The sequence below is a fragment of the Dryas octopetala genome, chromosome 4 (assembly GCF_963921425.1).
Source record: "Dryas octopetala chromosome 4, drDryOcto1.1, whole genome shotgun sequence".
NCBI lineage: Eukaryota > Viridiplantae > Streptophyta > Magnoliopsida > Rosales > Rosaceae > Dryas > Dryas octopetala.
The window spans coordinates 2,890,029-2,912,207 of NC_141369.1; the positions used below are offsets into that span (position 1 = coordinate 2,890,029).

The window sequence follows — 22,179 nt, forward strand, 5'->3', positions numbered from 1 at the left end:
CACTTCACATGTCCGTATCTTTCAAACCGTAACTCCGATCGACGCATATTACGTGTCTACTAACTCGTGGACTCGAAACCTTTCCAATAGGCCCAAAGTCAAAATCAAAAGCTCAATAGAATAAAAAGTCAACTTTGGGTCAAGTCCAATTTAAAACAAAATTTAAAAATAAATTCAAAACCTTTTTGTTTCTCAAATAAATTCTCAAAATCCTTAAAATAAATTCTCAAAATATTTAAAATAAATCTTTGAAAAATACGAGGTCTCACAAGGAATGTAGGATTGATCCTCCCAGGGTTAGGATCGATCATTTGGGACCAAAAATTTTTTTAACAACTTTTTCAACTCCAAAACCATTTAAATGCATATGAACATAATTCTAACCACTTAGAATGCATGCAAGGTCTCTAAGTCACATCACCTTAACCTAAAAGATTGAACATCAAATCATACTTTTCAAATTTGTTTTGATCTTGAACCTTGATCAACATGCTTCACTTTAAACTTCTCTTTGACCCACAAAATCTAACTTATCTAGAAACTTACGCATTATGTGTTTTGTCTTAGGAAATTGCCAATTACAAAATATTACATTAAAACTTTCAAATAAACAAATGTTATTCATATTTGGTTGTTGTCAGATTTATGCTTTCTGCATGAGAATATTGGAATTCAGAACGTATATTTTCAATTATTCGATTTACTAGTCATATAGATATCTTGATTTATCTAAATAATATATAGCTTTTTTTAAGATTAATAAATATTCCATGTTCTCATGGGTTTTTCTTATCTAGAACATATTAGCAATTTCAAGAGATTTAAAATTAGATTGCAAAATGAGTTTTAAAATTGGGGATTTCAAAGAAAATCAGTTGTTTTAAAAAAGAAAAAGGTTTTAAGGAAATGATTTTAAGTTTATTTGTATCCATTCACTGAGATTATTCTCACGTTTTGTTTTAACGTTTCCCCTAGGTATTAGAGATCTTTGAAGTATTCTATTTTTTTTGATTTTCTTTTAATTTGCAATATTCAGCCCAACTACCAAAATTCACCAAAAATTCATCAGAGCCTCGAAAAATGTCTTATAAATTCTTACGGACTTGTCTCACTTAGTACTATCTATCTATGGCCTCACTAAGTACACGTTTGTACGATGAATGTCATTCAGCGTATAGATTATATTCCTTATTCATTGTCACTTGCGTCATTATGGATCTCGCGGTCCTTAATGTGTCTGCACTGTAGCTTCGGTGTGTCGCGGCATAGGTTAGCTATGCCTTTCCATGATGCATTTCAAACCGTTAGATCGTCCTTGAAGAATAACAAGAATTGCACCACGTCAACGATCTGTGTAATTCTATTTTTTTATTTTCATTTAATTTCCAATATTCATTCCAACTTCGGAAATTCATTAAAATTCATTCGAACTCTAAGATCACTCCGGGTTGCAGGGTGAAATCTAAGGACAATCCTGTCAATGGACGACCTAGATTTACTATCACTTGCATCGTTTTAGATCTTGCGGTCCTTAACAATTCTGCACCGTAGCTTTGGTGTGCCATCATATATGGTAGCTAAGCCTCTCCCTGACGCATTTCAAAATGTCATATTTGAAGAACAACTAGGTCACGCCATGTCAGCAATCTACGTATTCTATTTTTTCTGATTTTCTTTTAACTTGCAATATGTAGCCTAACTTACAAAATTCACCAAAAAATACATTAGAGCTTCGAAAAATGTCTAATACATTATTACAAACTTGTCTCACCGAGTATTATCTAACTATGGATTCAATGAGTACACGTCTGTGCACTAAGTGTCATTCAGCGTATAGATGATATTCTTGATTCATTGTCACTCACGTCATTCTGGATCCCGTAGTCCTTAATGCATTTGCACCGTAGCTTCGGTGTGTCGCTGCATAGGTTAGCTAAGCCTTTCCATGACGCATTTCAAACCGTTAGATCATCCTTGAAGAATAACCAGAATTCTGCCATGTCAATCTATTTTTTATTTTCATTTAATTTCTAATATTTATTCCATTTCGAAAATTCATTAAAATTCATCCGAGCTCTGAAAAATGTCCCATAAATTCCTATGGACTCGTTAGTTATTTGTGGCCTCAAAAAAATATTTTGACTTCCAAAATTTTTTCTGAAAAATTCCAACCTAACAAAATAAATTTCAAAAAGTGCTTATAATTTCCATTATTATCCAACTTTTGAAATTCATAAATATTCCTCCACACTCTGATCGACAGAATGTTAGTACCGTTGGATATATTCATGTCGATGAATACTATATTATTATGGTCTCACTCTACCAAATGACCTTCTTGTGTAATTTTGAAATTCTAAAACCCAAGAGATGATTTCTAATTTTTGTCTGATAAATAAATTTTAGGAAAATCTAGTAAACACCAAAGATTATAATAACTCCAAATTAAGCAAATAGATCGAGAAACTATTCAGAGTATCAAAACAGTCTTTAATGAAAATAAAAAAGGATTTAGTTTTCAAAAATTCTCTAATTTTCAAAAGGAAATATGATGTTACTAACTGATAATTATATTTAAATTTTTAATATGATTTTTCTTTCAAAATTTCTTTTTATCAAGATTTTTCTTTGAAGTTGTAAGTATTATTTGTGTATGATTTTCCTAGCCTTATCTCCCAATATGATTCTAAAAGGGAAAATTTGAACAAAAGGACGTGACATTTACACAAATTCGTAGTTGAGGATGCGACATTCAAAGTGTTCCAATTAAGGACTTCACTTTCACTTACGGTTCAATCAAGGATATTCCATCACTTCCATTAGCATTCCTGTTAAAAATTGATCATGTGCCAAGCACATGACCAATTTTAAGAGTAAAATGGACATTTCGCACAATTAAAATAGTTATAAAAATAAAAAAAATAATGTAATAGAAGAAAAAAATACAAACTAACTAAAAGGAGAAAAAAATTAAAAAAACTAAAAGAAGAAAAACCCATTTGAGAAACAAAACATCGAATTGAAAACCCTAGATAGATTCAACAATACCCACATCATCAAGATTAAAAGCAATTCACTCAAAGCAACCGAAACCCATTTGAGAAAAGAAAGCATCAATCTGAAAAACCCAGAGTTTCAAGATTCACATAATCCACAAAACCCACATAATCAAATTCAAGATTAAAACCAATTTCACCCAATTTCACCCAAAACCCATTTGAGAAAAAGCACCAAACAAGTAAAGAAACAAAGAGATCATGGTATACCTGAATGAAGCAGTCATGGCAGAAGATGCACAGTAGCTGAGGCGAGAGATTCTTGTGTCTGTTGTACTAATTAATTAATTAAAACTCATTTTAGTTATTAATTAATTAAACCCATTTATGGTGATTCATGATGATGTGGGTCTTTTAGTGTCGCAATCTGGAAGAGCCATGGATCCGGAGACGACCGTGAAAAAAGAGAAAGAGGAAGAGAGAAAGAGAGGGAGGGTGAGGGCTGGAAAGGGGCTGTCGATTTGGAATCATGCCACCGGGGGACTGTCGGAGTGGAGGGGGTGATGAGCTGGGATGATGGGGGAAGAGGGAGGGTCGGGGCTAGATGGTGGGGGGAGGGGCGGGTGACAGAACCATCCCCGAATTCCACCCTGAAACCCGGAGTGATCTTGTGTGATCCAAAGCTAAGAAAAATTCTACTAAAAATTCCACATAACCTTTCCTGAAATTGGACTAACCCAACTTTTTAAAACATGAAGAAAACACTTCTACAAATTAACAATCACCTCTACCACAACCAAAAGGGTCTCCGACCCAAAAACGATGCCCAACCAAATAAAACACATTCACCCAACTTATGAATATCATAACTGTAACGACCCGACTCAAATTACACTAGAAATTTAAATTTTTATTTATTTAACTATGGTTTTTAAGAGGTTTTTAAAGAATGCTAAATTATATTTTAAAGATTTTGAGATTTATTTGGAAAATAAAAAGGAGTTTGAATTTAATTTTAAATTTTTGTTTTAAATTGGGGTTTGACCCAAAAGTTGACTTTTGATTCTATTGGTTTCAACTTTGGGTCCGTTGGATAGGTTTCGAGCCAACGAGTTCATAGACACGTAGCACGCGTCGATTCGAGTTACGGTTTGTGAGATATGGGCGTTTGAAGTGAGGGGCAATTTTGTAAATTTATAAAAGTGGGTTTTTAAATACCCAAAATCAGGAAAAAAAATTTTGATTTTTCTCTCTCTAGAATTTTCCACAAGCTTCTCTCTCTCCTTTTATCTCTCTCTCCCTGGCACCCTCTCTCACTCCATTCCCGCACCCCTCCCCTGCGCTCACCAACCCCAGCCACCTCCACTCACCATCGCCGGCCACCCTGCCAGCCTCTGGCTCTGGCGAACACCCCAGGCGCTGACCACCCTCTCGAGCCCACTATCTCTCTCTTTATTTTTCTCTCTTTCCCGCAACACATCCACTGCACACACTGGCCTCAGACCAGCCTAGTTATTTTCGGCCACCACGCAACCAGCCCAGGCCATCGGCGAGCTCCCATCGCCAGCGCAGACCCCCACTGACGTCCTCCAGCTAGCCCAGCCCCCCCTGCACGTTGGTTCTGCTCGGAAAAGCCACACAAGGCCGCCGACCTTTGCCTCCATTTTCAGTCAAATTTCACCTCAAATCTTCAAGATTCTTGGTGGGTTTTTCCACTCTAGGCAACACGGCTGTGGCTCGAGACGATCCGGCAGAGGATCGAAGCTAGGGCTATCTCTGTGAGTGGACTAACTTTTAATTTTTTTGAAATGTTTTATATGTTGATGAGTTTGATTTTGTTAAAGAAAGTTTAGAAGGATACGCACGGATTATTTCATATTTTAGCCTATGGTCAAAGTTTTGATTGGTTTTATGTGTTTTGAATGAAATTTATTAAAGACTATTTTACTAGTTGTGCTTATATATTTTGGTTTAAGGATTTAAAGCTTTTGAGAATGCTATAAAGATATTTTCTATTAGTGGAAAAAGAGATTTTGTTTGGTTAACGGAAATGGTTTTCAAACCACCATTGTCAATACCCCCCTTTTTATCAGACCGGCTCTGCACTCGCCTAGAGTTTACTCGGCGGTGTATGACAGTGGTCTCAGACCGGCTCTGCACTCGCCTAGAGTTTACTCGGCAGTGTATGACAATGGTCTCAGTTATTCCCTCTGCGTGCACGTATGATAGTTATGGGCTCTACATGTGCATGACAGTGCAAAGGCTCTGCACGTGTATGACAGATATTTGCGGCTCTGCATGCATATGACAGATTCTCCGGGTAACTAATTGGTGTGTTTTTTCAGTTGTTAAGTATTTTAAATGATGAGTTTATGACAACAAATGTTTTTAAGTATGACGGTTTCAGTTGAGCAATTTTATTAATTTTCAGTATTTTGAGAATGGTTTGAGAAGAAAGTTTTCAGTTTAAATTATTTATTTATAAATTGACAGTATCGATTTCAGTTTGAGAACTTGTTATTTCCAAAATCGATTTTCAACTTCAGATTTTATTATTCTACAAGTTTTCTTATGCTTTGGGTCTTTTGAGGATTTGAAATTGTTTTGAGGATTTGAAATTGTTTTAAAACTGAGGGATTTTAAAGAGTGACGTGAGGTTTTAGAGATAAATGTGTTTTTGAAGGATTTTCTGAACAAGAAGATTTTCTTTGTTTTCATTTCCATAAACTTGTCCACTCACTGAGTTATCTCACAAGTTATCTTGTTTTGTCTTAAATTGTCTCCCCAAGTAGTAGCTTTGGTGGAGGTCGAGCCAACAACGTCGAGGCATTTGCGTCCATCTTCCTACTCGGACCCTGTAGGTGCCATTTGATTTTTGTAGAAATTCTTGGTAATAGAATAGAGGCTCTGATAACCATTTTAAATATTAAGTTGGTTTCTCTTTGAAATGGTTGGGTCTGAGACCCTTTTTGGTTGTGGTAGAGGTGGTTGATGTTTTAGAAGTGTTTTTAACAGGTTTTGAAATTTCTGAGTTAGTCCATTTTCAGGGGAGGTTCTGCCGAATTTTCGGTAGGATTTTCCTTGATTTTGGATTCCCACAAGACCTCTCCGGGTTTCAGGGTAGAATTCAGGGGGTGGTCCTGTCAATAACGTATTAAATTAAGGTTACAACCTAACAGATATATATATATATATATATAACTTAAGGAAACATTGTGCCTACAAGGTGATTTAACTATGGGTAAAAAAAAAAATGATGCCTCGACGTGGTACGGCCCGACCTCAATGACCTCTAATACCTGAGGGGAAAAAAACGTTAAAACAAAACAAATGAGAAAAACGTGAGATAACCGAGTGAGTGGACAAAAATATAAAAGTAAAGCCTTTAAAAATTATTTATCCTTTCAAATTCCCTTAAATCAAGTTTTACTCTAAGACCTCAAATCACTATTTGAAATTCCCCAGTTTTAAAACCATATCACAAATCCATTTTAAAATCTCTTTGATAACCCACGATCATGTTTAGAGTATGTGAAAAACATATAAACTTGAAAATACTTCAATTCCTCAGAATGCCCAATACATAAGAAAATTCGTAGAATAATAAATGTGTAAGAACCTTAAAAAGATGTCATACAGTAACAAAAAGAAACTAATTCTATGAAATCTTGTAAATAATTAATTTAACTCGAAAAAAAAAAAAATTCATCTCAAACACTCTCGATATACTAAAAATCAAAAAAATTGTTCAATTGAAACCGCCATGCTTAAAATCTTTGTTGATATAAAATTCATATCTTACAATACTTCATAAACTGCAAACACTCACCACAAAAGTATCCGGAAACTGCAGACAATACCCTGGCCACAATCCCGCGCACGGGCATGCTCATATCCTAGCCACAATCCTATGCAAAGAAGTCATTCTGCACGAGCAGGCTCATCTAGTCATACGCTGCCCCTATAGGGCGAGGCATCCTGACACACGGTGGGTCCCAAAGATCTATCTGTATCACTGTAAAAGGGGTACTTATATGGTGATTTGAAAACCAATAACAATTCCACAAATCACATTCCTTTAACCTTAAAATTCCAACTCTCAAACATCTTACGAAACTTATCTTGAAAAGTAATGAGTCCATATAAATCAAACCCCATCTTCCTCGCAATAGGCCAAAAATAAAATAAATTATAAACTTAAGAAATAGAAACTATAATATGATCCAAGAAACCCCAAACCCAAGAAATCAACATATAAAAATTATGATTTAGAAAGATTACTAGTGAACATATTTGAAAGCCCAACATTCAAATCCATACGTCAAATCTTCAAATAAAACTCATAACATGAAATAATTGAAATAATACGGTTTTCATAAACTTAGTCAAACATCAAACATCCAACTCAAAATTTTTTATTTCTCAAACAAACTCAAGATAGCCAGAAAAGAATTAAATTATAAAATGCATAAACATTTCTTAAATAAAAGTCCACTCACAGCTTTAACCGATCTATATCCAATCCTTTCTGAAACATGTTTCCATCTCACAATCACTTACTTGTTCGCCACTAGAATTAGCTGAGAAATGAAGCTTCATTGATCTAACACAAACATACCACGCACTTTAAGATTCGGAAGATAATTATATGAAATCTTTTCGGTGACATGACTTAATTTACGGTTCACTTATTGAATCGACCTTGAAAGATGTTCCTTTAATATACATAATATAACCAACATCAATCCAACTAAGAAATCAGAGTAATTGATCAAAATGAAACGAATGAAGTCAACTCCAAATTGGATTTATTAACTAGGCACAATACTAACTCCAATTCACTTTTGGTAGCCGATTACTTTCATAATTAAGCTCTCCAAACAATTTTGATCCTTCAATAATTAACAACCAATTTATCCAAGTCTAATCTAAATCCAGTCGATCCACTCATAAAACAGAAATATCTCAATTTAGACGGATACGAATTATACCTTTCCTGCATTCCATAACCTTCGCGACTTGGTTTATGATTTCGATAACCGATCTACACTGAAAATAGAATCCTCGAGTGCACACAACCTGCCCAAACAACCAAATGTCACAATTGATTCCCAATGTTCTCACATATAATAACACACGCTGAAAAAGGTCAACGGACCTAGGAAGTGGCTCCTGTGACTTCAGTAGAACAAGACAGAATTAAAACAACATCCAAATTGCCGCCATCGGTGGCGAAGCTCACAGTGGCAGTGGCGGCAAAGAACCCGTACAAGGAATTTCTCGATCTAATTAGACCCAAAAATTAGTAGAGGTTGTAGAGCACAAAAAAGAGAAGAAGAACAAGGCAAAGAACAACCCGATCCGGCGCCTAGTACAGTAGATGCAACGACGGAGCTAGGGTTTCCAAATGGGGTTTTCAATCCCAGCAACAATTGGTTCAAATCACCACAACCAATCGCAAGAGCATGAAGAGAGGATACGTTTCCATATCTAGGTTGCTGCCAACGGCCACCGAAGTCGCTGGAGAAGGCGCGACTTCATTCGCTTCGCACCGCCGTTATAGGTGGTCATCGGCGTAAGGGAACGACACTGGAAGGCTTGCCGTGACGAGAGGAAGTCATCCCTGGTGGTCTGGCATTGCAACGTGGCCGAAAAATGGAGGTCGTCGGCAAAGAGGCTCGGCTTGTTCTGCGTCGTTTCCGCGCCGTGAGTGATCGGCAGGACAAATAGAGACCATTGGGAGAAAGAGGGAGGAGGTGAGCAGCTGGGGTCCAAGACCTCCGGCGTTGGCCGCCGGACAGCGCCACACGTGCCGAAGAGAGAGGCGGCGAAAGTGACACAGAGGAGAAAGAAAAGAGTGAACTGGGAGAGACGTGGGGATGAAAGAGAGAGAAATGAAGAATTTTCTAGATTTATGGGGTTTTAAAATTCTTTGATACTGCGAGGCCGTATTTTTTAAAGATTTATTCTAAATATTTTAAGAATTTATTTTGATTATTTTAAGAATTTATTTAAGAAATAAAAAATTTTAGATTTAATTTTTAATTTGGGAAAATTGACTTTTAAAATTAGTGGGCTTTTGATTTTGTCTTAGGGCTTGTTGGGAAGGTTTCGAGTCCACGACTTCGTAGACACGAAGCATGCGTAAATTGGAGTTACGGCTTGAAAGTTACGAGCATTTGAAATAAAGAGCAATCTTGTAATTTGTACCAAAGGGGTTTTAAAACCCAAAATTAGATTTTTTTAAAAACTCATTCTCTCTCTCTCTCTCTCTCTCTCTCTCCCCCCGAGACTCTCACCCTCGCCGCACCTACCACCGACGCCTGGACGCGCGTCCGGCAGCGGATGGAGGGGGACGAAAGCTCCCCGAGCTCGCTGTCCCTCCCTCTTCCTCCCCAGGCTGCCGATCACCCACCTGAACCACCACCGCGACGAATCGACGCGAGATAGAGAAGACCTTCTCGCTGGCAATCTCGCTTATCCGGCCACGACGCAACTCTGGACCATCACAGATGGACTCCCCTTGACGTTCTGAGCCTCCCCATGCCATTCTTTCACGTCGATGACCACCGTACACGGCGGTGCGAAGATAGAGAAGTCGTGCCTTCTCTAGCCAGTTTCAGGCTTTTCTGACGATTTTTGGCCGTCAGTCCAGCTCTCAAAAACGATCCTCTAAGTATGAGTAATCTTTTACCTAAGGTTGGCACATCCAATTTTGAGAAATTGGAAATTCGATTTTAGGGTTTATGCCTATTTCGAATTTCTTGAAATTGGACTTGAATTCGAGTTGTTTTTGTGCACTTGAAGGTTCTATTGTGCAATTAGGATTAATTGAAGTTGATTTTGGATATTTCAAGGTTTGTGCCGCTGCTGCCACCATCGGAACCACCACTTTGGGCTGCGGTTTAGTGGTTGTTTGACCCAATTCCGCCCAATTGAAGTCCAAGGAACCCTTCTAGTTTCATTTGGTGAGAATTCAGTGATTTTTGTGTGTTGTTTGGGGCGGGGCAGCCACCGTGTGTGGTGGCGGCCGCCCGTTTCGGCTGTTTAGTGGCCCATTTGTGTTTTTAGTTTGTAATTGTGTTGGTTGCTTGTCTTAACAGGTACACGGGCTCAGGAAATCTTATTCTCTATGCCGTCATACTGCCGGATTTGTTATCTTAGCAAAGGCGCCAAGAAGGGCATTTATGTCTTTTTACGTGGTTAAACTGTAAGTGAATTTAGATAGATTGATTTGTTGGTTTGCTTGTGTGCTTCTGTTTGCTAGGATTTGGTTTGGCTATGACTTGATAACGTCTAGGCTTGAATCTTTGAGATTGGAAAATGATGATGATTATGCAATGATATTATGGGTTATGATGTGAATGGTTGATGTTGAGGTTGATAGTTGACGTTTAGGCATTTGAATTGCCGGAATAATTTATTATTATTGGTAGAATTTTATGTAAATTGAGGAATAATGGACTTATGAGGATTATTTATTTATGGATATATATTATTGTGAATATATTGTGGATTGTAAATTGTGATAATTGAGGAAAAGTATTTTGAGGCCATGTAATTCATTTTTTAGAATAATTATTACGTCATTTCATTCATACGAGCTCTAGTTAGCTTACCGGGTTGTTTGTTTGAATGACCCGGTGTACCATGAATATGGTGCAGTGTGGTTATTTGTGTTTTGCAGGTTAAGAAAGTTGAGGAGGCAGTGAGGAGAATACGAGGCAGTGAGACCCATTTTAATTTGATTTAAATCGATTTTAGAAAGTGATTTTACATAAATGTTTTTGGGCTCACACTTTGATTTATTATATGTATTTATTTATTATGTTAAGTACATAACTCATTTTTTGAAAAAAGGTTTAAATAGTAGGGTTTCAGTCTATTTATTGGGCCCGAGGTTCGGGGTGTTACGGATACAAATTACAAAAATGCCCCTCACTTTGGACGTTCGTAAAACCCAAACTGTAATTCCGATCTACAAACCGCTCGCGTCTATGCGTTTGTAGAGCCGAGCACTACTCAACCATGCCAAAATCAAAGTCAAATTCCAATTATTTCAATTTGGTAAAAATTGGGTCAACTTTAAAATAAAACAATTATTTGTAACACAATTAATTACGTTAAGTTCCCCGAAAATGTTTAAAATAAAAGAACGATAATTTAATTTCCAACAAATTCATTCGGGTGAAAAAAATTTGGGTCATCGAAATTAACTTTTACATTTCTCATAGTAATTTAGAAGAAAATTTTCCAAAGCATCGCAACCCAACTTCTTTTGAAAAACCAAAGTTCAATAAAAATTTTAAATTCTCAGTGAAATTTGAGTTGAGTTGTTACAACGGGGCTGGGTTGGCATAGTGCAGGGGTGGCGATTTGGTTGGGTCTTGTATTTTTATTTTATTTTTTTCACTTTTAGTTCTTTTTTCCTATTTTTTATTTATTTTTTATTTTATAACTATTTTAATTGTGCGAAATGTCCATTTTACCCTTAAAATTGGTCATGTGCTTGGCACATGATCAATGTTTAACAGAAATGCTAACGGAAGTGACAAAATATCCTTGATCGAACCGTAAGTGAAAGTAGAGTCCTTAATTAGAACACTTTGATACACCATATTAGACTCCGGATAGAAGTAAATAGTTCATGTCAGTTGTTTGATGTCAACTTGTATTATTTAATTACCTGACTATGTAAACCGGACTGAGCTTTTAATGCTCTTCTTACCTGACTAACTAATACAACTCACACATTCAAGATTATATAATACACGCTTAATTATAAAGACTTGATAAAACAAAAACGCACTAATTATCTTCTTGGCAAAAACAAAAGAAAAAAAAAATTCTTATCATATGAATCTTATCAAAAATAATTTGTGTTATATGAATTTCAATTTCCACTAAGTTATCAAAAAATAAAAAAAAAATAGTCTGATTCGCTGCTATCCTAAAAAGCACCAAACACAATATAACTTAGTCAGATTGTTTATCCAAAACAGTACCAAATGCCTGATAATATTCTGGATAAATAGTCAGTACTCTCCAGAATAGATTAATACTATCTGACAGAAATTAGTCAGTATAGTCCAACATACCAAACGAGCTGTAAATGCCGCATATTCAACTGCGTATTGATGTACATGTCATGTCATTTTGCCCGAAGTTTCTCGTTCTAAAATTTTCCAAAAGAATTCTAACTTCTTAATATAAAATAATATTTTTTTTGAATCGTAAATTATCATTTTTAAAAAACTTCGGGCCAATGGCTAAAACTAGCAGAACAGCGTGGTGTGCTGACTCTAGAGGTGTCAAACGGGCCGGGTCAGCCCGAGCACGACACGGGCCCGGCCCGTTTATAAGTACCTCGGCCCGGCACGAGCACGATTCAAGGCGGGCTGGGCCTAGCACGGCCCAAATCATTGGGCCGTGCTGGGCCGGGGTAATCTGGCCCATTGGGTCGTGCCGGCCCGAGCCCGTTATGGGATCGTGCCAGCCCGAGCCCGTTACGGTATCGTGCCGGCCCGGCCCACCATCTATCGGCCCGTTTATTAAAAAATAATTTTAACATGGATATGTGAAGGTGGTTCGAACCTATGACCTCTTCATATCAATTAACTACCTCAATACCAATTGGGCTATTATGTTTGTTGTGTTAAAAAGGGGAAATAAATCGTATATAATACATTAGAAATATCAACCATGTTTTTTAAAAGCTAAATTAAGAACAATAACGACACAACCTTTTATGATTTAGAAAACCTAAACGTCATATTCTTCTTCTACTCATCTTCTAGAAACCTAAACCATCTGCCATAACTCCCCTTCTTGATGTTTCATTGGAAGGGAGGAAGAAGGAGCCGTTGGCTTCTTCTTCCAAAAAATAGTAAATTTTTTTCTTAATTATCCTCCCAACTCCCAAGTTAATTTCAATGATTTCGTATTTTGGTTCTTCAAATATCCATCCTCTTATAAATCCCTATTTTCAATTGTTAAAAATCATCAATTTCTACTCTCAATCTCTAGTCTCTGCTCTCAATTTCTCAATCTATCGATCATCTCTCTAAAAAATTTATCAAATATCTTGTTCTAAATCCCTAATTTCTCCCTCCAACTTTGCTCTCCCTCTCCTCTCCACATCCAGCTGTTGATCTCCCTTCGCCGTCAGCCACTCAGCTGCTGTCCGGCCGCTCTTGGTCGTCGTCACTGCAAGGGCTCCATAGTCAGTACTATTATTTCTCATCTTAGATTGAATGGGCAACTTGGTTTATTGGTGTTTTTGGGTATTTTGATAATTTGATAATAGATCATTTAAATTTAAAGGCCATAAAAAAAGATCATGTAAATGTCTCTAGTAAATTATTCAAGGCATGATGCGTATCTTTTCTTGAGGTTCTATTCTCTTTCGTTTCTTTTCTTTTAATGCTTAATGTTCTCTTCCTAGGCTTTCGAACGCCCCATCAGGTTCTCTTTCTCAAGTGAATGAGAAGGCAAATATTGAGCCAGTAAGACCTCAGACTGCTTCTGAGAACCCTCTGAATTACAGTATATTTTCTTGTCATTAGCTTCTTACAGTGCTGATCTTTTTTTTTTTTTTTTTTCCTTCTAATTTAGAAGGCAGCGATCGCAGGCAGTGCTGGAGGAAGCGCTTGAAAGGAAGCAGCCTTTCTTAGTAGTAAGTTAATGTTTGTATGTTATTTAGGAGTTATGAAACCAGTTTAAATCTATTTCCATTCTCCTCCCCTTGCCTAAAGATTTAAATTTGTTTTTAATGTTTTTACTGTGAGCTGTTCTAATTTATCTTGTCTTTTGGTTTTGTTTTTATCTCTTTGGCAGGTTTAGAGTTCTAACATTTTGTGGTTCCCCCAGAGGCTTCCATACCCATTTTGATGGGTAATGTTACAGATTAGTCTTGTTGCTTTGGCTCTGCGGCTCTGCGGCTCTGCCTCTTCAACTCTCATTTCAGTACGCTACAGCCTCTCAACCTCCCTGTTTTTTCTTCTCTCCATTTATATTCGACCATAGTGTTAGCTTGCTTTTATTTTGAATATGATTCTGATTTGTTTTAATATTGTATAAGAACTTTTTATTTATAATTAGCTGTCTAATTTGTTTTCTTTTTGTTATTTTTTCAGGGTCGATCGACTCGATCTCAATCTCATCGGCACAAAATTATTGAAAATCTGGAATCACAAGGGAAGGTATTTTCCTGTTTCTTCTCAAGTTTTATTTAGATGGACCCTAGGGACCTTATGGATTTTGGGGAATATCATGATAATAATTTTGAAACCCCTGCACCTGAAGATATGCCACATGAACCAGATAATAAAGATGGTTCAAACTCACCTGAACCCACTTATATTGACACTGACACTCAACCTGAGGGTAAAAAAAGAAAACGAACTTCTGGAGTGTGGATTCATTTTACACGTGAAACTCGAAAAAATGAGGATGGGAACATTGTACCAGTTGCAGTGTGTAATTTTTGCAAAAAATCTTTAACTTGTAAAACTTCAAATGGTACTGGACATCTTAAAAGACATGCTACAAATTGTCTATCTAAACATGATCCTAAAGATCCTAAGCAGTCCCAACTATCTGTAGATGGAAGTAGTGTATTAGCATTTAAGTACAGTCAACCTAAAATGAGAGATGAATTGGCTAGATTTGTTGCAGGTGCTGAATTGCCTTTTGCTTTTGTTGAGGATCGTAGATTCGAAAGATTTGTGAAAGTGGCATTACAACCTGAGTATAAGAGAATTTCTCGCAACACTAATAGGAGTGATGTTTTGAAACTTTACAATGAGGAGAAAAAGAAGTTGATAAATGATTTTGCTAATTTGAAGGGTTCTATTGCTATTACTGCTGACTTATGGGATGGTCGTAATAATTTGCCTTTTATTTGTGTTACTGCTCATTATATTGATGATCGTTGGTTGTTGCACAAAAGAATTATTGCGTTTCGTCTTCTTGAATATCCACATACTGGTAGTGCTATTTTTAATTCTATGATGGATGTGTTTAAGGAGTACAATATTGCTCAAAAAAATTTTTCAGTTAGTTTTGACAATGCTACTAATAATTCTTGTGCTATTGCTTTATTTCAGCGTGTTTTGCATCCTCCCTATGGTGGAAAATTTTTTCATATGAGGTGTGTGTGTCATATAATTAACCTAATGGTGCAAGATGGGTTGAAACTTATTGGAAACAACCTTAGCTTAGTAAAGGATGCTATTGGTTATATTCATTCTTCTTCTTCTAGGACTCAAGAGTTTGCTAAGTTTTGTACAGCTGAAGGTTTGAAACCTAGGAAATTGAAAAAAGACATGCCTATTCGTTGGAACTCAACATATCATATGATTAGAAAATGCAAAGGTTATAGTAGTGCAATCAGTTCTTTTTATAATAATAAAATGGATTCCAATTTGTTGAGGGAGGAAGAGTGGAATATTTGCTTTAAGTTAATGGACTTTTTGAAGGTTTTCTATGATGCTACATGTAATTGCTCTGGTGTTTATTATCCAACATCTCCTATTGCACTTAATGATTTGTATATGATTAGTGCTACTTTTGCTAAATATAAATCTGAAGAAGATGGTGACTTTACAACCATTTGTCAAACCATGAAGGCAAAGTACAAAAAGTATTGGGAACATGTTCCTTATACTTTTTGTTTTGGTGTGATAATGGATCCTAGGATTAAAGTAAGTGGTTTGGAGGTAATACTTGGTGAAATTGAAAAAAATTTATCTATTACTCTACCAATTACAATATCCATGATTCAAAAAACTTTGAATGATACTTATTTGTTGTATGAGAAGAAATATGCTACTGTTGGTGCACAAGTTACACAAGCACGCCCACCTTTTCCTTCATCTACTTCTACTTCTTCTAGTAGTGAAGCTGTTTTGGGCATGCTTGCTAGTAAAGGAAAACAAAATTCTGGGAGCACTCGCAATGAAATTTTCAGGTACTTGGATACAGATTTTTTTGAATACGTGACTGAGGAAGAAAGGAAAAAGTGTGATATTTTGGCTTGGTGGAAAGCACATCAAAATAGTTTTCCTGTGCTTTCCAACTTGGCACGTGATATGCTAACAACTCCGGTGTCTACAGTAGCATCGGAATCTACTTTTAGTGCAGGTGGTCGTGTGCTGGATGAAAAGAGAACGAGGCTAACTCCTGAGATTTTGGAGGCCCTTATGTGTGTAAAGGATTGGGATGATGCAGATTTTCGAGCTCAAAGTTTTGTAGATGAAGATCTTGCATATTATGAAGATGATGACACATATTCTGTATCTAACGATGAAAGCCAGCCGATAAATCTATCATAAGTTTTTGTTTTTCTTTAGTTTTTTTTTTTTGTCGTTAATATTCATTTTTCTCTTTCTAATTTTACTGTAATTTTAGAGGTAAGAATTTTAGATTGGTTTTCGTTTATGCTTGTTTCTATGTTTGCACTTAAATTTGGTCAATTGCAGCAACAAAAGCACAACACTAGTGATGTGTTAGACATGGCTTGGTTGGCAAAGGAGGCTATGCAGAGGTGTACAGAGGAACTCTAAAGGATGGTGAGGAAATTGCTGTGAAAAGGCTCACAAAAGCTGCCACTGATGATTGGAAAGATAAGGAGTTTTTTAATGAGATTGGAACCATTGGCCATGTGCTGTTGCTTCTCTTCTCCATGGTAAACATATACTAATCTTGTTCTCTTATTTTTTATCACAGAAACTTATATTTGGACTAATTATTGGTTTTGTTTTTCTAGGTTATTTTCTTTTTTCTAGATTAATTTTTTCTCACATATTTCTTTGAAAATTTTTGTTGTAGATGAGAATTTGCCACCTATGGATTGGAAAACAAGGTATAAGATAGCTATTGGGACAGCTCGAGGCCTCCATTACTTGCCCAAGGGCTGCCAGAGAAGGATAATTCATAGAGACATTAAGTCCACACACATTTTATTGACTGCAGCTTTTGAACCGTAGGTAACACATATAGAAGTATAGAACCATTGTTTCTTGTGCCTTTTCTTGATCAAGACCAAAATATTCATTTGAAGTGGGTTCAAATGTTCAATGCATTGAGTTTGATGTTTATTTGTTGTTTTTGAATTATCACAGATATCTGATTTTGGACTAGCAAAATGGCTTCCTATGGAATATGGATACTCATCAGTCAATTGCTCCAAGTGAAATTGAATCACTGCCAAAATGATTGCACACTGATGTTATATATATATATATATTGTGCAGACACTTGGCTCCAGAGTACTATATGAATGGGATTGTGGATGAGAAAATAGATGTGTTTGCTTTTGGAGTTATTTTATTAGAGCACATCTCAGGCAGGAAAGGAAACCAATGGATAAAAGGGTGGTAAAGCATGCTTACAAGGTGTTTCAGCAACAAGAACTATAGGGTCCTCATAGCTAGGGGTTTTAGCTTCAGTTTCCTGCATTATTCTAATTGCAATTTGTTTTAGCTTTTTTATATTTTGTATTTCTTTGCTTTCTTTATTTTCAAATTATGTCGTAGTTTTTTGTGTGGGTTGTGTGGCAGGGTGTCATCCCCCTTCATCCATTTTGTTTGTAAGTTGTAATTGTTTTTGCCTTTAGCTTTAAATGAAGTTATTCACCAAAATATGCTAAATAAAAACTTGGGCTCCTTAGTTCATTTTCTGTGAAATAAAAAATTAATGTCATATGAGGAATTAAAACAAAAAAAAAACAAAGCATTTTTTTGAAAAAAAAAAAAAGGGGGCTTGTGCTTGGACCCAAGCCCAGCCCGTTAACAGCCCGGCACGAGCACGGCCCGTCCCATCACGGGCTCGTGCTTTGGGCTCGTGCTGGGCCTAGTGTTTGGAATAAATGGACCGGGTTGAGCCCGACACAATTATGAATAGGGCCGGGCCAAGCACGGCCCGAAGCCCGAACGGCCCGATTTTAAATGGGCTGGGCCGGGCCGGGCTGGCCCGTTTGACACCTCTGGCTGACTCCTATCAGATCCTCATCATCCAAAAGCCCATATGCAAAAGAACCCAACTGATGTCAGCAAAAAGAACAAGATAGAGATTTTATCTACAACCGTTTTGATCACTGGGATCCTACGGCGATAGACAATATCTCAACTATTAAGTACAATAGATGTGGCTCTAACGGTAGAGATTAAGCCACGTTGAAGATCCTGATGTAAGAAGTTCCACTAGAAGCTTCTGGGTTCTGTCCAGTGAGTTCGAAACGCCATTGTCGTATGTTGATTACCTATAATACCAAATATATCCACGCCATTTCTGTTAATCTATTGTTCCCAACAAGCACACTGTACAGACACTAATTCAAAGACAGAAGAATCAAGCAAACAATGGCGGATGGTGTATTTGCGTACCCATTCAGGCGCTTCCTCTGGAGTCCTCCGATTTTCCGAGAATGGTCCGGAGGATCAAGAGGCCTCATGGACTGGCTTGAGTCCCCTAATGCCCACATATTCAAAATCAATGTTCCAGGTACCCACTTTTCAGACTCAGCTCGATAATATACCCATTTTGGCAGTTGGGTTTTTGTTTAATTAATTTTCCCTCCTTCCTTATCTTGCACTTCATTTTTCACAGTGGAATATTAGTGGGTTTTATGAGTTTAAGCTCATTTTCTAATCCTCTGCCTCTAAATATTGGCATTTCTGAAGTGAAATTTTTGTGGGTTTTCTTTATTATTCAGAATTTTGGAAGATTAAGCAACTCAATCTCCCTCCCTCTCTCTCTCTTGGATTTCTTGCTCCCTTTGGACTGTTATATATGTAATATGTTGATGGGTTTTCAGGACTGAACAGTTTTTTATGACTAGGATATCTGAATTTGGCATTTGGGTTTTTGTTCCATTAATTTGCGCTCCTTTCTTATCTTGCACTTCATTTTTCACAGTGCAATATTAGTGGGTTTTATGAATTTAAGCTCATTTTCTAATCCTCTGCCTCTAAATATTTGCATTTCTGAAGTGAAATTTTTGTGGGTTTTCTTTATTATTCAGAATTTTGGATTGTTATTCTGATGGGATTTCAGAAGTGAACAAATTTTGATCACTAGAATATTTGAATTTGGTAATTAAAATGAATAGGTTTGGGCAAGGAGGATATAAAGGTGCAGATAGAGGATGGGAACGTTTTGCGCATAAAAGCGGAAGGTGGGAAAGAGGAGGGTCATGCAAAAGACTTAGTTTGGCACGTGGCAGAGAGAGGTACGGCGGCAGGGAAAGCGGGAGACTTTTCTCGGGAAATTGAATTGCCAGAAAATGTGAAGGTGGATCAGATAAAAGCTCAAGTGGAGAATGGTGTTCTCACCGTCCTTGTCCCAAAAGATGCAACCCCCAAACCATCCAAACTACGAAATATCAATATCACTAGCAAGCTCTAAGCACAATGAAATCATCATAATGTATGTGCTACAATACAACATGTAATAACAATGAACTCAATTGAATCGCATAATGTATGAAACATTAACAATTTCAACCTCTTCTAATAATTTCCAATGTTTTATATTAATTCGCTACAATTTCAAACAATTAACCAAAAATCATGATAGTTCCAAATAAATAAAAATCCCCATCATTTTTAAATAACTCCAAGACAAATTTAGAAATATTTCAAGGGCTCACATCTATGATAAGGAAGTTATGTACAAAGAGTTTACATGAATCCTATTTTTCATAATTTAGTTGTAAACTTAAGCCCTGTCAAGGCTTAAAGGGCGGTGAATTAGTATTTGTTAATCAACTGCCCTTGGTTTTTCCATAACATACCCAAATAATATGCCAAATGACCATTTTGCCCCAAATTGGAAAAAGCATACATATGGAAAACCATGTAATTTTAGATTAACCTTGTTAGTATCCAGGTATTCCCAAGCTATGTAACTCTATGCCAGTCACTTGTGGGGTCGAGTTTAGGCATTTCAGCATTTGGCAAGAAATAGTCATAGTTCTTATTGGAATATTATGTCAACATGTTGAAATATTGAGTACTAAATTACTAATGTAAATGATGAGTTCCAAAATGTATAGCCCATGCAAATAGCGGAAGACCTGTGTTTGATTTAATGCAACCAGTGTTTTGTTTGTCATTATCCAAGTTAATTAAATAAAGTGAAAAACTTGTATATTAGCCACATGTGCATTTCCTGACAAGGAATACTAAACTTGGGTTTTGGGTGCACGCAACTACTCTATTTCACTTATAAACAACTATTATTTATCTAGCTTCAATTTTTAAAAGGCATAAACACCTTTTTCTTTCTATGTACGTACAAGGCATAAAGATGGAGCTTGAAGTGCCAATTTTTTTTTTTTTTTGTTCATTAGGCAAATTTGTGTTTTGATAATGTTTTAATGTATAATATAATTTTCATAGCCATTTTGTTGTTAGTCTACCACCATCCTCTAATGGGGAATAAATGGATTGAGTTTTCATTGTTCATTCATATGTACATGCATATTGTTAGCCATGTTAAGGTTACATTTCTGCTCCAAGTTCTTTATCTGACTCCTTATATGTCATTTTAAATTGAAGGTTGTGAAACAAGGCAAAAAATTAAGTGGAAGTTCTCTTTAAACTATTTATTTTGCTTGAGATCGATGTATAGTTGTAAGAACCTATTTGAGTTAACAACCAATTTAAACACTTATACAACTAAGAATACAAGTGGGAAGACTAACTTGGACAGCCTAGAACTTAAGGTGAAGTAGGAATTCTAACTAACAAGGAATACCTATTGCATAAGGTTATGAAATCAAGAGGTGATAAGGCTGACTTCGGGTATTTCTTTATGGGTAAGAAATCTAGAAGTTGTCATCTATAAATATACATCTAGGGTCTCCTCTCTTATGTACAATCACAAGCATAAAAGAACCTACCCTATATAGGCAGTGCATAAGGAGAGAGAGAGAGAGAGAGAGAGAGAGAGAGAGAGAGAGAGAGAGAGAGAGAGAGACTTACGGCTGACTGTGGCATTATTACAAGCACCTTGGCTGCATCTTTGTTTCTGTCGAGCAACCTGCAATGACATCAAAATGTGTCACACCCCGAACTCTGGGTATGCGACAGAGACACCTTTCTTTCATAGCCCGAGGAATTAATACCAATAAACCAGCGGTAATCCCCCAATCAAGAGAGGTTGAGCCTTTTGAGATAAATTCACTGGGTTGGATCAAAGTACTCATTACACAACATTAAAGAAATAATAAGATCATAATAAATAGGTAAATATAAATTAATCAACCCACTAGGGTGGAATAGTTAAATCAACACCCCAGAAAAAGGGAATTACTAAAGTATAAATAAAACCAAGGGTTAAATACAAAAATGGTCTATGAACTTTACAGTGAATCTCAATTTGGTCCACTAACTATAAAAAGTGTCAATTTGGTCCACGAACTTTTCAACTTGTACCAAAGCAGTACAAATGTTAACTTTCATTAAAAAATTTGACGAAAACTGGTCATGTGCACAGCAAGTGACCACATTTTCAAAGGCATTTTAGTCCGTTCATCATATTTTCATGTGACCAATTCCGTTAATTTTTTGATGAAAATTAACATTTGTACTAGTTTGATACAACTTGGAAAGTTCGTGGACCAAATTGACACTTTTTATAGTTAGTAGACCAAATTGAGATTCATTATAAAGTTCGTGGACCATTTTTGTATTTAACCCTAAAACCAATATAAGTTTACACAATGATTAAACCAAAAATATCTTTGTTCAAAATAGGTTCCCAATAGAAAACACCTATGGGAGAGCAAGAACTGCTGCAATAGCAAGAGAGATGAATACAGACATCTTGAGACACCCGACAAGAGAATCCAAGCTGCGCACTCCTTAATCGAGATCTCATCCAAGAGGTAAATCTGCATAAGCAAGAGAAAGGAAACAAAACAAAAAAAAAGTAGGGAGTAAGCATCACATACGATCATAGCTTCCCTTAAGGGACCCTACTAGATTTGAAAACCTTTAAAAACATTTTCATGTGAAAGATTGATTTCCAAAATCCCAAAACATTTCCACAAAATTGATTTAACACCTCAGCTGTAGAAGTATATGGTAAACATGCATAAAAATCCATAAATAACAACAATTCAGATGATTGATACACATTAGGTACAACTATGGCCAGCTAATAAAAGAAATAGCAT

At 36.4% G+C, this 22,179-nt stretch overlaps 1 protein-coding gene and 1 long non-coding RNA gene across 2 annotated transcripts; one reads left to right on the forward strand and one right to left on the reverse strand.

Moving 5' to 3' along the window:
- Positions 1 to 5,845: 5,845 nt before the first annotated feature.
- LOC147286187 (uncharacterized) lies at positions 5,846 to 8,907 on the reverse strand. Its single transcript, XR_015121927.1, has 5 exons — positions 8,155 to 8,907; positions 7,988 to 8,075; positions 7,496 to 7,599; positions 6,826 to 7,011; positions 5,846 to 6,295 (listed from the first exon to the last, which is right to left on the reverse strand). It is a non-coding gene; the product is annotated as an uncharacterized LOC147286187 (long non-coding RNA).
- Positions 8,908 to 18,021: 9,114 nt separating this feature from the next.
- Positions 18,022 to 19,481, forward strand: LOC147286188 (HSP20-like chaperones superfamily protein). The gene is made up of 2 exons (XM_086242095.1): positions 18,022 to 18,500; positions 19,108 to 19,481. Exons 1-2 carry the CDS (start codon positions 18,359 to 18,361, stop codon positions 19,401 to 19,403), a joined length of 438 nt encoding a protein of 145 aa, XP_086098221.1. The 5' UTR covers positions 18,022 to 18,358; the 3' UTR covers positions 19,404 to 19,481.
- Positions 19,482 to 22,179: the final 2,698 nt, after the last annotated feature.